Source organism: Tiliqua scincoides, chromosome 3, assembly GCF_035046505.1.
Source record: "Tiliqua scincoides isolate rTilSci1 chromosome 3, rTilSci1.hap2, whole genome shotgun sequence".
In the NCBI taxonomy this organism is placed as follows: Eukaryota; Metazoa; Chordata; class Lepidosauria; order Squamata; family Scincidae; genus Tiliqua; species Tiliqua scincoides.
In genome coordinates, this window is record NC_089823.1 from 21952570 (window position 1) to 21970181 (window position 17612).

The 17612-nt window shown below is 42.2% G+C and overlaps 1 protein-coding gene across 1 annotated transcript in view; it reads left to right on the forward strand.

Annotated features, from left to right (window-relative positions):
- RNF17 (ring finger protein 17) overlaps window positions 1–17612 on the forward strand; it is an 86567-nt gene that overhangs the window by 24732 nt on the left and 44223 nt on the right. Inside the window, exons 8-13 of the mRNA XM_066621242.1 lie at window positions 1146–1214; window positions 2071–2226; window positions 3678–3867; window positions 9489–9675; window positions 10506–10690; window positions 14348–14486. Of these exons, the coding sequence (XP_066477339.1) occupies window positions 1146–1214; window positions 2071–2226; window positions 3678–3867; window positions 9489–9675; window positions 10506–10690; window positions 14348–14486 (926 nt within the window). The remainder of the gene's footprint in view (window positions 1–1145; window positions 1215–2070; window positions 2227–3677; window positions 3868–9488; window positions 9676–10505; window positions 10691–14347; window positions 14487–17612) is intronic.

Here is a 17612-nt window from a genome sequence, read left to right on the forward strand (position 1 = left end):
ACTTTGATGACTTGCACTGAAGTGAATCAGCCAAGGATGCATAGTCCGGACAGTAGCTGCTGACAGCCAGCCTCAAGCACACTTCCAAATGTTCATCAGTCATGGTGGAACTTGGACTTAATGATCTTCATGTAGGAAAAGGCTGATTCACATAAATAAGTGGAGCCCTTCCTGCCTCAGGTGCTCTTCTATCCCTGAGGGCCCTGTTGCCTTCAAGTGGCTGCAGCTGTGCAGCACACTCTGCTGGATGCCCAGGCCTTACCCTTAAAGGGGCCACTGCTGACATCACATCTACCTCCTCACCAGATCTTCCTCGATTCCAATACAAGGGGGGGGGGAGCAGATCTCTATACAGACCAGTGCAAAAACAGGGGAAAGGTGTGGGGGAGGGAAGATCTCTGTATAGACATCACAGCAAGACCAGTGCAAAACCCCTTGCACACAGAACCAACAGATGGAAGTGGGGGGGGGGCAGATCTCCATACATACCAGTGCAAAAACAGGGGAAAGGTAAGTCAGCCCCAGTAGAGTCAATGGGGCTCACTCCCAGGGATACGTGGACGGGAGAAAAGCCTGCCAGAGGCTCCTCTCCCAGGGAGGAGCCTGCTAGGTGCTCACTCCGTAGGCTCCCTGGACTCGCTCCCTGGGCTCACAAGCCTGCCAGGGGCTCACTCCTAGGAATGCGTGGACGGGAGAGAAGCCTGCGATCGACTCATTTCACCTGGAGATTGACTGGTAGCTCGCGATCGACATAATGAGCACCCCTGCTCTAGAGATAGAGTTTTTCAGGGCATCTTAAAGGTAGCTTAAAGGTACCTCTTTGGTACTAGACCTGGAGAAAGCAAGAACCAGGGATTGCATCTAGGATGCAAAGGGGTCTTGGAAGGTCACTGCCAGATATCCTGTTGGTCTGTGATAGAGCTGTGCTTTCCTGTTTGCTAACTCTATTTACTAAGCATAAGTTTTTTAACTGTTTAATTTAATGCATGTGGCCTCTATTTTGTTGTCGTTGCTGTTGGGGTGTGTGTGTATGAGGTTCTTTCAAAGTCAGTAGTTAAGCCAGTTGACTTGATTGTATGAGAATGACTTTGTGCAAGTTTGGAGTTGATTAAATAGAACCTTTTGTTTGAAAGTGTGTTCTACAGAATATTCTGAAGAGACTTGTCAGAAAAAAGGCGTTAAAAAAAGACTGGCGCCATTTGGACCAAAAGCAGGTGTGTAATTCAGAGCTGGTAGACATTCTTGGGGTTAAACTGTGAATGCCGGAAGTTTGAGGAACAGTGTTTTATTTTCAGTATGTTGACCGTAATATTGTGAAAGGTTTTTGTCTTAGCTTCCAGAGGTACTGTTTGCTCACAGAGCATATTTTAATTTTAATAAAATATTCTTTTTTAGATCTTCAAGGTGGCTCACAATTACCATTAAAAAAAAACTAGGAGCATAGAATGGAAGGAAACATTCTGAAGCACTCAGTAGAGCTGTTGGATCAAGCTAAGCACTCTCTTGAAGAGCCATGTTTAGCCCCTTGTTAGCAGTAAGGTAGATGACTAGGTCTCTTTGGAGGAGAACATTCCACAGTCTAGGTTCTATGCTTGGAAAAAAGCTCCTCCTCAGTGCTACTGAAGGTAACAAACAGGCAGATATCTAACTAAGGCCCAAATCCTAACCAACTTTCCTGCACTGACACAGCTGTGCCAGTGGGACATGTGCTGCATCTAGCAATTGGGTGGCAGTCATGGAGGCCTCCTCAAGGTAAGGAAATGTTTGTTCCCTTACGGTAGAGCTGCATTGCCCTTATGCGGTGCTGGAAAGTTTGTTAAGATTGCACCCTAATAATACTTAGTGGTGTAGCTTTTTCTAATCAGAATTTTGACATAATTTTGTTAACTTCTGTTGAAATCATTGTTCAGAAGGAGCAGGACATTTTATGTGTGTATGGTGCTTCCTTTTTGTGATAATTTAAATATGGTCATAATTTGTGGTGTTTAAAAAATAGTATTTTAATATTGTATATAAAGCTTTCCTAAATTTGTTTTCACTTTTTTATATGATGTGTTCTAACCCCCACAGACTCTCTGCAATTAGTTTTTGTCAGCTGTGTAATAAATCCTTCCCACTTCTATGTCCAGACACTTTTACAAAAGAAAACAGCAGTTTATTTGGAAAAAACTCTCAGGCAATTCTGTAGAAGCAAGAATTCATCACCTGGAGATGTTTTGGAACTAGGTATCAGGAGTCTTCAAAATTTCTGAATAGTGTTGTCTTGATTTTGAAGTTTAGTTTTATTTTAATAGTAATGTATTAAACTACAGTATTAGGGCTCATAGTTTAATTTCTATAGTAAAAAACGGTTGATCACTTTTTTGCATAAATTACATCATGTGCCAGACCTTTACTGATTCTTGCTGAAATTAACAGTTGGCTCTCAGTATCCATTGGACACCTGCTCCTGGACTCCCTGTGGGTACTGAAACCCATAAATAATGGAATCCTTGGGTAGGGTCCATCAGAGGACCTCAGGATGCAACCAGAAGCTCCTTCAGGTCGTGTCCAGCAGCTTTCTGAGACCTGGAGAAACCTCAACAGTTGGGCTGGATCTGGCATCAGCAGAAAGCCTTTCCTGTTGTGAGTCGAGCTTTCCATTTCATGCTGCCCCATCTTATCTTGCCAGTCAGTCTTCTCACAAAGTTGTGCTGGGCAGCTGCTTCTGCTGCCAGTTACCCCAGCTGGCTTTGTGCCTGAACTTTCAGGCAGAAGTGGCTGCCTGGAGTGACTTTGTGAGAAGATCAGCTGGCAAGATAAGATGGGGTAGTGTGGAACAGTAAACTCTGCTCACAGCAGGAAAGGCTTTTTCTTTACTTGGTGGTCTGCAGTTTGGGTACTGCTGCTGTAAACATTGTCTCTTTTTCTCAAGCATTCCGGCTGCCTGCAGCTTTTAACTATGTATGTTTCTGTGTAAGCTTTGTATGCTTATTGCAACTTGTAAAAGGGACAACATTTTCACAGTGCTAAGGATGTAAACAATGTTTAATGGGTAAGGGAGGGGTGGATTCGTGGTTAGTTGAATCAGTGGATACTGGAGATGCCTGTACTGTGATTTTAGTTCTTAAAGAGATAGTACATATTGGATTTAAGGGAACTTTAACTGCAATTTTGGCTTTACCTGCCAACATCAGAATGTGACACTTGCATATAATGCAGGCTGGCTGTGCATATTCAGATTGTTGTTCACTCGTTGCTTGCTTGAAATAAAGCATGATTTTTTTAATGGTTCTAATTCAGATAAACTAACAGTAGTAGCATAAATACAAATTGTGGTTCTGCTTGACATTTGGACCCACCCATGATTTCAGTGACATTTAATCATGACTAATTTTCTTAGGAGGCAGCACTTGGACAGCTGATTTTGCTAGCTGCATCCTTTTATAATCCAGTGCTTTGGAAGTCTTGTATCTTCTTAGAGTCACTGTGATACATAGTTGCTGCTTAGAGCCTAATTTCCTCTTCCTCAATTTCAGAAAGAAGCCCTGCTGCAACTGTCAATTGCCCTGCTGAAGAGGTGATAGGAAGGGCACTCTAATCATACTCACAGAGAGGATGATAACCTACTGAGTCACCATCTTCGATTTATTCTGGTGATTCCATATCTGAAAATAACATTGCTTTATTTTTTGCAGGTACAATAGTTTTTGTTAGAAGCAAAGAACATGGAATATGGTGTCGTGCACAAATAATTGAACTGATTCCAGTGCAGAATGTAAATGAGGGGAAGCCCTGTGGTCCAACAAAATACAGAATTTGTGATATTGCAAAGATGCAAGTTTTCCTTATAGACTTTGGGCATTCTGAAGTCTTGGTTGTTTCAGGGTATGAGTCATTTTATTGCTCATGTTTTGTTGTGTTTAAAGTTAATAGTTTTTTGCACAAGAAATAATGTAACCAATTATATTGCTTATATTAACTCAGTTTTTGCATTAAGCTCAGTATTATCCACACTATCAGTGGGTCTCCAGAATATCATTCAGGGTCTTTCCTAGTGCTGGCTAGAGATGGAGGTACCATGGATGGAATCAGGAACAGGATGTATTATACCACCAAACTATAGCATGTTCCTCCGGAAGTAGTCTCTACTCATGCAATCAATCCTTCCTTGCAGAATGGATTTGTGTGGTCTGGGTCAAACCCGTCCTGGTTCATGTTATCTACTAAAATATTTGTATCTTACCTTTCCATCTACCATAGAAGGTCTTCTAACTGAGATCTTCAAAATGAGTAACAAAGTCAAAATAAATAAAGCTTAAAATAATTTCAGTAAGAATGGTTGGTAGCACTGACATAGCTGCTCCCTTGGGACCCAGGGCCATGATGCTCAACATTAACCACCCCAAAGTGCCTGATGCAGAAGTAATTGTGGTTATGACATCTCTATGAATAACTTGCAGGTCACACATTTGGAGTGATGGTGTGCTGCTCTGAGCAGTGGACTTCTTTTTGTGGGGGATATAGTGGTCAGTCACTCATGGTGGCTCTCAACCGCTTCAAGTGCCTGCAGGCTGGGTGAGTGCAGGAGAACATACCATGACACCCTTTAAGGCATGGTAACCAGGGCCCTGTACCTTCTGCCTCCTGAGCAATAGCACTGGTTGGCAGTGTATAATTCAATGTATCTCAAACAGCAGGAACTTTAAACAAAGTGTGCTTAGTCCAGGGGCTCTCTGGTTAGCAACTACTGAAATGAGAGCAGTGATAGGGCAGGTGGGCATGCTTGGAAAAGCATTCCACGAGTCTCTCAATTCAGTGCTATTGGGGTCTTATTGTGTAGGGTCTTGTGATCCACCAGTCTAAGTTCTGGTGCAAACAGGTGGAGGTCCCATGCATGCACACACCAATGGCTCATTCAAGCTGTGCTGGAGGAAGTAAGATGGTAATGAGGGCAGTTCAGGGAAGGAGCAGGGCAGATTCAAGGGGTGGATTTCAGCAGCAGCTGTGCATGCCAGGATCTCATTTTCCCAGCTTGATAATGCCCCCTGAGGGTCCTTGGATTTACTCCAGCTAAATAGCTGGTGTAGGTTCAGAGAGACCCATTAGCGGCTTATGGGAAGGTAAGTTGAAACATGTTTTTCTCTCCTGACCCATCTGATTCTCCCCCCAGCATAGGATGCAGTGAGCTCTGTTGGTCCCACTGCAACATGTATGCTGGTGGGGGATAGATAAAGTTGGGGCATCAGTTATTGAAAAGGCCCTATCTGTAGTGACTGCCTGTCATACTCCAGATGATGGAGCAGAGAACCTTGCTATCTTGATGTTGAACTGAGCGCTTGAATGATTTTGTACAAGTAGTGCTTAAGATAGCCTGGTCCCAGACCTTTACATCTTTAAAGATCAAAATCAGAACCTGAAACTGGACTTGGAAGCAAACTGGTAACTAATGAGTATGGATCAGAGTAATGTGCTCCATACAAATGAGTCCTCTTTAACATGCTAGTAGCTTTTCTAGGACAGGTAGAATGTTCTGAACAGTTGTATGTTCTTGTATGTTCTGAACAGTTTTCAGAGATAGCTCTGCATGAGAGTGCTTTGTGGCAATTTAACCTGGATGCTTGTAAGACATGAATGACAGTGGTCAGGTCCACCTTTCCCAGGAGAGAGTGTACCTGGCATATCAGCCCACTGGGCAAAACTGTTCTTGATTATCATTGTTACTTGGGCATCTAGGAATACTACCAGATTAGGGAGCAGTCCCAAATTACAAATGTAGGCTTTTTGTAACTAAAAAAAAAAAACCCTATCTGGCTTGACCTGGTTTGTGTGCCATGTCTTAAAAGTATATATTTTTAAAAAAAATCATTGTAAACAGATTTACTGGAAAAGTAGTAAGATTTAAAAGTAAGACATGATGGGCAATATCAATTATAAACAAAATTGGGACAGAAGAACTGGTTTGGGAAGTCCTTCCCAAATGAGGAGAATAAAAAGGAACACAAACTCTGGGGGGGGGGGATGTAAGAAGGTGGTACAGGAGACCAAGAAGGACTTTGAGGAATTCATGGCCAGGAACATAAAGGGGAATAACAAAAGCTTCTTCAAATGTTAGAAGCAGGAAACCTGCCAGAGAGGTGGTTCGCCACCTAGACGGTGAGGGAGGAAAAGGAGAGATAGCAGAGAAATGAGTTTTTTGCATCTGTCTTCAAGGCAGAAGACCTTGGGTAGATACTGCTATACAAATGGTCTCTCCTGGCTAAGGAATGAATTTGGAGGTTAAAATAGTAGATGCTTTAGACCTAAGTTTTAGATTAATAAATCACCAGGCCCCGATGGCATCCACCCAAGAGTTAAGGAACTGAAGAATGAAGTTGCTGATCTTTTAACTATAATTTGTAACTTGTCCCTTAAAACAGCCATGGTGCTAGAGCAGGGGTGCCCAACCCTGGCTCTGGGGTTGCATGCGGCCCTCGAGGCCTCTCAATACGGCCCTCAGGGAGCCCCCAGTCTCCAATGAGCCTCTGGCCCTCCAGAGATTTGTTGGAGCCTGCACTGGTCTGACACAACTGCTCTCAGTGTGGGGGCGACTGCTTGACCTCTCGCGTGAGCTGGGGGATGAGGGCTTCCTCCGCTGCTTGCTGTTTCACCTCTGTGATGCTTTGTGCAAGGCCTTTCATAGGCCTTGAGCTATTGCAAGACCTTCATTCATTCATATAAATTCCACCTCCAATATATTCATTTATGTAAACGTATTCAAATTTTAAATGTAAATTCTTTTTTCCCTGGCCCCCAACACAGTGTCAGAGAGATGATGTGGCCCTCCTGCCATAAACTTTGGACACCCCTGTGCTAGAGGGTTGGAAGGTGGCTAATGTCTTGTCAATATTTAAAAAAAAAGAGAGGGGAACCAGGAAACTATAGGCTAGTCAGCCTAAAGCCTGTCCTGGGTAAGATGGCAGAAAGTCTCATTAAAGTAAAATCTTAAAACATAGAACAAGCCTTGCTGAGAGAGAATCAGCACGGCTTCTGTAAGGGTATGTCTTGCCTCACAAACCTTTTAGAAATCTTTGAAAAGGGGAATGGGGATGTGGGAAAAACCATGGATATTATATATCTGGACTTTCAGAAGGCATTTGTCATGGTCCCTCACCAAAGGCTGCTGGGAAAATTTCATAGTTGGGGAATTAGAGGGCAGGTCCTCATGGATTAAGAATTGGTTGAAGTCTAGGAAACATAGTGAGTGTCAATGGGCAATTTTTCACAATGGAGAGAGGTGAAAAGTGGTGTGCCCCCAGGGATCTGTCCTGAGACCAGTGCTTTTCAACTTGTTCATAAATGGCCTGGAGATAGGGCTAAGCAGTGAGGTGGCCAAGTTTGTGGATGACACTAAACTTTTCAGAGTGGTGAAGAGCAGAAGAGATTGTGCTCTAGAAGGATCTCTCCAAACCGGGAGAATGGGCAGCAATATGGCAGATGTGTTTCAGTGTAAGTGTAAAGTAATGCACACTGGGGCAAAAAATCAAAACATCATATATAGGCTAATGGAGTCTGAGCTGTCTATGACTGCTCAGAAGATTGATCATGGGGTATTGGTGGACAGCTCAATGAAAGTATTGACTCATTGTGCAGTGGCAAGCAAAGGGCAGTTCCATACTAGGGATCATTAAAACAGAGAATAAAACAGCAAATATTTATAATGCCGTTGTACAAATTGATGATATGGCAACACCTAGAACAGGGGTGTCAAACTCATTTCATATGGAGGGCCATATAGCATTCATGATGCCTGCTGAGGGCCAGAAGTGATGTCATTAGGCAAGAAGTGATGTCTTTAAACAGGTCTTAACCAAAAATAAAATTTTTTCTCACTTAGGAGCTCATTAGCTGCAAATAACAAGAGAAAATATATTAATCTTGATCATATTTCAAGATATGGGAGAGCCCAATTTTCATGTGGGCTGCCCTTTCAGCAGTAACACCTCAGCACTACCCAGCAGCTGAAAGCCTGAGGGCTGCATGAAAAGCTTCTGTGGGCGGCATCCAGCCACTGGGCCTTATGTTTGTACACCCCTGACCTAGAGTAGTGTTCAGTTCTGGTCCCTACAGCTTGAAAAAAGGGCATAGTGGAACTAGAAAAGGTGCAGAAGAGAGCAACCAAAATGATGATTGGTCTGGGGTTCCTCCCTTATGAGGAAAGTGTTTGGGCCTTTTCAGTCAAGAAAAGAGGTACCTGAGGGGGAACATGATTGAGACGCACAAAATTATGCAGGGAGTGGATAGGAGTTTTTTCTCTCATGCAACTCCAGAACCAGGGGACTTCCACTAAAATTGAGTGTTGGGCGAGTTAGAACAGACACAAGAAAATATTTCTTTACCTAGCGTGTAATTTGTCTTTGGAACTCATTGCCACAGGATGTAATAATGGCATTCAGCCTAGATGCCTTTAAAAGGGGATTGGACAGATTTCTGGAGGAATACTCACCACAGGTTATAAGCCATGATGGGTATGTACAGTTTGAGATTAGCTGGTTGCTCATAAGGACTGGGTAGGAAATTTTTTCTGTCATCTGAATTGGCCATGGATGGCAGTTTTTTTTGTCTGCCCCAGACTGGCAAGGGAGGGAAGGTGTATTCAGTAGGTTTCATGCATTAAAAATTGGTTTCAAATTAAAATTGTTAAAGTAGCACAAGTTAAATCCAATTGCAATCTGGTGTCTTCGCTGAGGGGTGTGAGCTTAAATAGAATGCTGGATGCAGGGAGGTGGCAGTGAGATGCCAGTTTGTTGTGGGTCTTATGTGTTCTTCCTGAGACATCTGGTGGGCTGCTGTGAGATACAGGAAGCTGGACTAGATTGGCCCTGGGCCTGATCCAGCAGGCTTCTTATGTTCTTATATTTGTCTTCATATTCCAAGAGATCATTTCAAAATGACCATATGTGGTTTTTGAGTTTCTATTGAAATGTATATTGATTAAAGGGTAGTGGGTAAAAGTAATTCCGTCTTACAAGGCCCTTTGAGAGTCTCAGTTGCTGAGTACTTTTTCTAGCAGTGCTGTCCAGCAGACTATAGCATACAAAGAGTCAATAGAAGTCAGTGTTGACTTCTAGTGAAGAGAGATTGATATGTGCAGCCACAAAAAAGGCAATCAGATCTGTATGAAGTAATTACTGGTAAACCATTAGAATAATTCCAACAAGAGATGCTCCTTACTCCTCATAGAATGTGTGTGTGTGATTACAATAGCCCGTGTTTAGGAATGTCAAGAAGTGGTATTCTACCCTAGAATGGGTAGTGTTTGAAGTGATGTGTACACTGTCTGCTTTAGGCAGAGGGGGTTGGAACCAATGTCTTTGAACCTGTTTCATGGTGAGATCTGTGAACAGTTTGTTTTATACAAGTCAACAATACAAAATTCTAGGCAAGTTAAAAGAACTGTACTTTTTTATTTCCCAAAAATGCCTCTTGAGCATATGTAACTCCTTGTCTCTTTTTTTTGCTGCCATCAGGGTTGCTGATGATGTGAAAGCAAATCCAGAGCCTATCAGTCTAGAATACGTAGTGACAAAAGACTTGTGCTTGGTTGTAAAAAAACCTGATTTACATATAGAGGCACAACTTAGAGGTATAAATAAATTAGCACTACAATGCTCCCTAAAGGATATTGTTCCCAAACATTCAGTAAGTAAGAATTTAGTGACTGGGTTTCTTTGATTTAATTTTAAGAAAAGGCAATGTAGAATTTGTGCTTTTCCCTAGCAGAGGAAGGGCATTCCTAACATCTAGACTATAGCTTGCCCTGTTGGTATTTGGAAGCTTAGAAACATAGTTTGGGGTTTAAACTATGCTTTGATATGTCAGAATTGAAGCCATTTTCTTTTTAATTTGCTTTAAAATGTTTTTTGGATAACTTTATCTCCAGTTGTTGGCCAGCTGTGTTTTGGTCTTGGTAGTCTCAGTGATAATGCAAATATTGCATGAGCATCATGCTATGATTTGAAATTGTCTTTTCCTTTGTGTGGCAGGCTCTTTTCTGCAGTTGATCTTTTTATGGGAATTCTGTATTTATATTTTGAATGGTATCAATATTTTTAGATGACTGACAATTTACAAGTCCCTTAAAATTCCTTATTTCTAAATTAATGACTCACAATCTCGAATGTCAAGAGATTTTCTGCCCTCGTTTATGTAGCCTTGAACTGTTGTGATTAATATTAACACTGATAAATCTTGGGGCTTATTGGGTGAATTTTCCTAAAGACGTGTCTACCTTGGATGCTCCAATGATGGTGTTTTTATTGGTTAGCTTGATAGTCGCTCATATATAGCATGAACGTATACTTTCAAGAAAACAATGTGGTTTTTGTAACTGTTGCTCAAGACAGATCCATAATCAGTTACTTTCCCACCTCTTTTTTAGTCTGTTGATATGTCTTGTTAAATGTTTTAGATACTCCTAAGCTTCATAAATTTATCTGATAAAATTCTAAACTGAAGTACAATTTTTTTGTTTTTCTGCTTACCAGAGTTGGAATGGAGCAGCCAGAACAGAATTTTTGAGAATGATAAATAACAAAGCTGTCCTAATGAAAGTGTTCAGAGAGGAGAATGGTGTGCTTATTGTAGATCTGATGAAACCTCCAGCAAACAAAATAAGTAGTGACATGCCAGTATCTCTCCGAGATGCTTTAGTTTTCTTGGATTTAGCAAGGTATGTCTTAAAACCAGGGTCTCAGAGAGGAATTTTATCAGGGGGTATAAAGCTTTGTTTGAGCCTCTTCCTAAATGGGGAGGGGATGAAACAGTGGGGAAGGGAGGTTACAAGGGTGGGTCAGAACACAGGTGGGGAGGGGGCAAAACAGGGCAGGGAGAGGGTGGTGGCAGCCAGAAAAGTCTCTAGAGCCCAGGGTTTCCCAGTGCAAAGCCCAGGTCTACCTTCCCGTACAACAGTGGTTGTTACACATTTAGCACCAGGACCCACTTTTTAGGATGAGAATCTATCAGGACTCACCGGAAGTGATGTACTGACCAGAAATGGTATCAAACAGGAAAATTTTTAACAATCTAGGCTGCAATCCTACCCACACTTACCCAGGAGTAAGTCCCATTGACTGTCATTGTTAAAAGAATATACATAGTGGCTTGTTAAAAGTACAGGTCTGTAACATTTCCCCAGATGCAGTCACATACCATGGTAGCATCAAGTCTAATATATTAAAAATCAAATACTGAAATGAATGGGGACCCACCTGAAATTGACTCACAACCCACTTAGAGGGTCCCAACCTAGTTTGACAAACACTGCCGTACAGTTGGTAGCTAGAAACAGTAATATGGAAAATCAAATGCCCCCTAAAATCTTTTAAATATAGAAAATCTTTGCAGAAAATTAGCATCACCATATTTAGGCTCACATTACAACAGAAAGTGTCCGGTTTGCACCAAAACTTCCTTAAGAACATAACATAAGAACAGTCCTACTGGATCAGGCCATAGGCCCATCTAGTCCAGCTTCCTGTATCTCACAGCAGCCCACCAAACGCCCCAAGGAGCACACCAGATAACAAGAGACCTCATTCTGGTGCCCTCTCTTGCATCTGGCATTCTGACATAGCCCATTTCTAAAATCAGGAGGCTGCACATACACATCATGGCTTGTAATCCGTAATGGACTTCTCCTCCAGAAACTTGTCCAATCCCCTTTTAAAGGCGTCCAGGCCAGACACTATCACCACATCCTGTGGCAGGGAGTACCACAGACCAACCACAAGCTGAGTAAAGAAATATTTTCTTATGTGTTCTAACCCTCCCAACACTCAATTTTAGTGGATGTGCCCTGGCTCTGGTGTTATGTGAGAGTGTAAAGAGCATCTCTCTATCCACTCTGTCCATCCCCTACATATTTTTGTATGTCTCAATCATGTCCCCCCTCAGGCGCCTCTTTTCTAAGCTGAAGAGGCCCAAATGCCATAGCCTTTCCTCATAAGCGTTTCCTTCTGCAGCAGCTGTAGCCCCAGCTGTGTCCCTGGGCTCCTGTACACTCCTTCATGGTTAGTGAATCCACAAGCCAAAGACCTACTGTAGCAGGCCAGTTTCCTCTCAGATTTGACACTGCTGATACTAAGCACAGTGTCAAATCTGAGAGGAAACTGGCATTCCTTGGCCCAGAGCATATGGCATTTGGTAGCAGCAGCAGCCATGTACCCAGCATCCCATGGGGACAGCAAGTCCAGGTGAGATAGGAAAATATAAGATCCCAGGAAATTTCTGGACACTCTTCTTTGGCTCCTGGCCCCCCTCCGGATCCTGGGCCTGGGTAAAAATTGCCCCCTTTACCCCCCTCTCCTAGGCCCTGCTTAAAACTTGCAGGATTTAAGATGCCTTCAAGACTGTTACTCTAAATACACTTAGAACTACATATTATAAAAATTGAGAAATGATAATGTCAAGTGAATATGATTAAGGTGAGGACAGGACGTTGCTTCAGTGTTTTTATAGGTGCTGTCTTTTTGTGTTGCTGGCAAGCGTGACTAGCTATGACCTTACAACTAAAATTCAGGTGTTCATCCTCCGAATGGACTTAAAATCACTGTTTTTCACATTCAGCTTTTATCCCTTGCCTCTTAGTAAATGTCATTGTGCAAAATCAAAATGAATAGATTTGTTTAAAAGTGTAATAAAAATTTCCAAATTGTAAGGCACTATAATAGGTTGCAGTCTAAAATAGTTCTAGTTTTTCATGGATTAGAGAACTGAAAGTGATGATATAGCAGTGTTATGTTTTTATACCAAATTAATACTTCAAAGCATTTTTGTCAAGTGTAATCACTGTGATATAGGTGGTATATATGTATTTTATTACTCTGGCTATGTCTGCCACAAGAATAAAATAGGCCTAAAACATATCACTCACATGCACTCCCGAAGTGCACAGTTACGAAATCAACTACTTGAATTAAACTTACAGAAGCCGTTTAGGATTTGCATGCTACTTGTATGAACAACTACAATGAACCTAATGCTGCTAAGCACAAATGAATTAAAACATTGTCAAATTAAAACATTTGAGAAGATAGCAACTTGAACCAACAGAATGGAACTTAGCATTGAATTGTTATGGAAACAAACTGGTTTTAAAGTGCAGGAGAAACACACCAACATAGTAAGGAACCATTAAACATTTGTTTACTCATGAGCAAACATGACCTTGTAGCTCAGTTTTACTTATAATTAGAGTTCATACTTAGAGTTCAATACATTTATCAACTTGGAGTAGGGAACTTCCTTCTCAAGTGTTTTTGGAATCTGCCTGCATTCATCGGATCAGGACAGTTCTGGTGGCATTGCATTCTGCTTGACCTGCTCTTTCCAATGGACCAAGGCATGCTTGCCTACTTAAACGTAAATGTGCACTATGGCTCAGTTTCACTTTCTGTAGGGCTCCATGCATTTTGCTTGGCAGCTTCTGTGCATGCTCAGAAGACACTACAGCCAGTTAAAGCAACAGAACGCAGAAGGAGTTAGGGGCTTAGAAACAGTCAGAAGCACTCGGGATGATCCGCAGCCACTTCAGGTACACGTCAGGCTTCCCTGCGCCTCCCAGGGCCTTATAAGGCATTAAAAATGTCACTTCTGGTTTCTCTGTGAAACTGGAAGCCATGTGTTTTTAGCTACCAAGCTCAGTCTGAGTTTGCCTCCGGGAGGAGCACAAGTGGGGCAGCCAGGCCAACCCAATCCGCAGATACAGGATCTACAGATACAGGCCCCCCCCCAAGTAAAACCCTATTAAGTTTGAGCAGAAAGTGGATTGGATACTTACAAACCTTCCTTTATCAGAGCCTATACCCATTCCATACCTCTGCCCCATCCTTCCATTTATCACTGAATCCCTGTCTGTATAGCCAAAATCCATACTGCCTGGGAGAGGTAGGTAAGAATCTTTTTTCTACTTTTCCTTCCCAGAGGCTACTTGGCCCTCCAATGGGCACTTTCTGACTAATGCCAGCTGAGCCTTGGTGTTGGTTCAGGAAAAGGGGATAGGATCTAAGCACATGTGGCTGCTGCCAAGTTCTGCTCCATTCTGCCCATGATTCTATCCCAAATGGCCCTCGCTGCCAACCTATCGTTCTGGTGGGGCTGGGTGAGCCATTGGCATGCACTAGGGGCCTCTGGCCATTTGTGCTTGTGGTTACTGAAATGCTGTCAGAGCATTACTGTGGTTTCTGAAATGCTGTCAGAGCAGATTTCATTGGAATGTGAACTGTCACTAAACCCACTGAAGGATTGGGCCATAAGATTAACAAATACTAATGCAAGTCTACTATTTTTCACTATTTGTTTGAGCATTTTGTTCTGGATTCCTTACTAGCTTTTGCACTGAGCTTCCTTGTCAGTCTGAAAGCACTGTGCCACTGCAGTACTGTCCGCCTGTGATGCCTCAAGAAAATACAGAAGTCTCTGTTGTTGTTAGTTACATTAATAGTCCTGGTGACTTTTACCTTCAGCTGGTAAGTACTCATTCAGCATATTTAATGTTAATGTTAGCATTCTTGTTAAATATTTTCTGAAATGCTTCTGTTATTTTGAATTTAAAAGTAATCTTTGTAAACTACACTGATAAGGGTCTTTTTGTCCTTTGTTTTGTGTATAGGAAGATAAAAATATTCTGTTATTGGCCTCCCAGTTTTTCTTCCACTTTCCATTGTTTGCTTTCACCATAGTATAGAATTACCATTAAGAGGACATACATGCACCTGTCCTGTGTATACTCTTCTCCAATTCAAAATCTTCCTGTTTTTTTCCTTTCATTGCTAATATTGTACAGTGGTGCCTTGCATAACGAAATTAATCTGTTCCGCGAGTCCTTTCGTTATGCGAGTTTTTCGTTTTGCGAATCGCGTTTTCCCATAGGAATGCATTGAAATTTAATTAATGCGTTCCTATGGGCAAGAAAAGTCAGAACAAAGTCAAATTTGGTTTACAAAGTGTTTATTAAGTGCTCTTTAAAGGCATACATACTGTACAGAGGATTTCAAAAACGGGGGATGCTGAGTGGGGAGTCTGAAGGCTGTAATCCTGTGCACACTTTCCTGGGAGCAAGCACAATGGGATTTACTTACATAAACTGACATGAAGATCCTGCCCTTACTAGGGTGGATGGGATCATAAAGTGACATGAAGATCCGCCCCTTACTAGGGTGAACGGGATCATAAACAGACATGAAGATCCCCCCCTTAAGACAAACCAAAACAAACCAAAACAAATTCGTTATGCGAAGCATAAGTCATAAAAATTCGTTGTGCGAGTTACCAAACTTCGCACACAGCTTTCGTTCTGCGAGTTTTTCGCTGCACGGGGCATTCGTTATGTGAGGCACCACTGTATTACCATTTGGCCCCAGGTCTCTACTAATCATAGTGGTGGGACAAATGAGGAAGAAAAGTGTTTAAATCGGAATTAGAAACTTTATTTGAAAGTGGGTTTCATCTCACTAATGAGGCTTTGTATTCAGCTTGAGGCAGATGCAATATGTGTTAGAACAGGGTAAAAGGTTATCTGCCAGAGTTGCTCTTCTATCCAGGCAGCTTGCAAACCAAGGCACACACACACAAAAAAAAATACTTAGGCCAAAAGTTAAGATTGAAAGGAAGTTTACTTACAGTCTGATGTAAGCTCATACAGACACTTAACCACATCAAGGTTCTCAACACTGAAAAACTAGGAGCGCTAAGTAGCTGCTCCTGGATGCATGCAGGTATAATAAAAGCAGTAACTAAAACCAGAGACTAGGAAACACATCTGTAGTACCACAAAAGTCATCAAAAAGGAAGCTTGCTCTTTACAATGACGTTAAAGGGGCCAGACAGATGGGAAGCCTAGGCCTCTGAGCGTCGTGCTTGGAGGCAGGCTGTGCAACATGGCCTCTCCCAGTTTGAAGAGGCACTTGCCCAACAGACTGAGGCAAAGAGGCAAAGAAGGAAGGCCCACAGCCAGGGAGACGCACCGGGGCAGACTACATTTGCTCCTAGAGTGGAAGGGATTGTCACTCCCTAATTGGCCTCTTCAGCCACACTAGACGCTGTTCCAGAACCACTTTTCAGAGCACGATACCATAGTCTCATGAGACTGAAGGATGCCAATGATAAATGGGCCAGATACAATGTTATTTCAAAAAACTAGATGCTCCCTCTACTTGTGATTGTTAAGGTTAAGGTTTTTTGTATAAATTGAGAGGATTGGTGTAGGTTCCCAGTCTTGTCCCAATGTGAGCAGATTGCAAGAAAACACATCAAATGCAGCAGAGTACTTTCGGCAGTTGTATTGAGCAAGGGATATCACATTCAGAGTAGTCAGTTAACAGTCTAAGAGTCAGCACGGAGAGCAGTCAGTTCCAGTATAACAAATCCAAATCAGTTCCAATAATACACAGTCAAAGGTTCAGTCCATAAGTCAGTAATATCATATACATACAGTATCCAGCCTCCTCAGTCACTGGCAGCAGTATCACAGTTATCTCCAACTCCCCAACTGCTGCAGTGGAAGCACCATCAGACTAACCTTATATAGTCAGCTCAGCCAATCAGTACTGGCTTGGTCACACCCAGGGTATGTCTGTCCCAGGTGCTTGCTGATTCTGCTGAATCATCCCTCTACACCTGCTCCCTGAACCAACATGTAAGTTGTGGTTCTGCTTTACTCAGAACTCAAACTGACAGTGATTACTACTGCGTGTTGCTATTCCCCAACAGTATGAAGCATAGGTAGTGCCGAAAAAGAAAAAGGGTGGAAAGAATATGCAAGTCAGAGGGTTTGCACACAATGAGATGTGCTCTCAATCCTTTGTCCATCAATGAGATATTAGAAAATATTTGTTCAATGAACCTTTGAAGCCACAGTTTAAAATAATCAATCTGGTTAGTGCAGGTGCCCACATTCTCATTTGCCTTGGTGATTGTCACTCTGCTAGCTGTCAGATGTTATGGCACCCAGACTCTTCTAATCCTGGAACTGCAGTTGGTGGTGAGAATCATTCCCACAAATATATGGTTGACCCTTGCTCCTTCCCCTGCTCAAAGTCTGGATGAACTCTGGGTATTGCTTGATTGCTGTATTCCTGATATTCTTAAAGCAGTGGTTCCCAAACTGTGGGTTGGGACCTGATTTTTGGTGGGTTGACAAAGGGTGATAGAAAGATCGGATACCTAATTGCCTCAAGTTGAATAAAATCAGTTACTGATTGAATAAAATCAGATACTGTAGCTAATTACTGTGCAAAGAGCTCAACTCCTGCAGTTTGCAAAATAGCTGCTAACTGCCCTGGAAGGACCTGAGCTCCTGCAGTTTGCAAGCATGTGTAAATATAGAGAAAGTTTGAGGGTGCTTTTACTTATTACTTATAAATAAATATTTCTTTCTGGGTCTTCTTTATCTAAAGTCATGTAAACCTAGGTGGGTCCCAATAAAGTGTTGTTTAAAAGTGGGCCCTGATGCTAAAAATTTTGGGAACGACTGTCTTAGAATATCTTGACAGGGAAAGGTCAAGCTGATATTCTCTCTCCCTCCTCCTCCAAAGGTGGAATTGGGAGGGAGAAGGTGATTGTCACTGACTTTGTGTGCATACAAGAATTGAGCA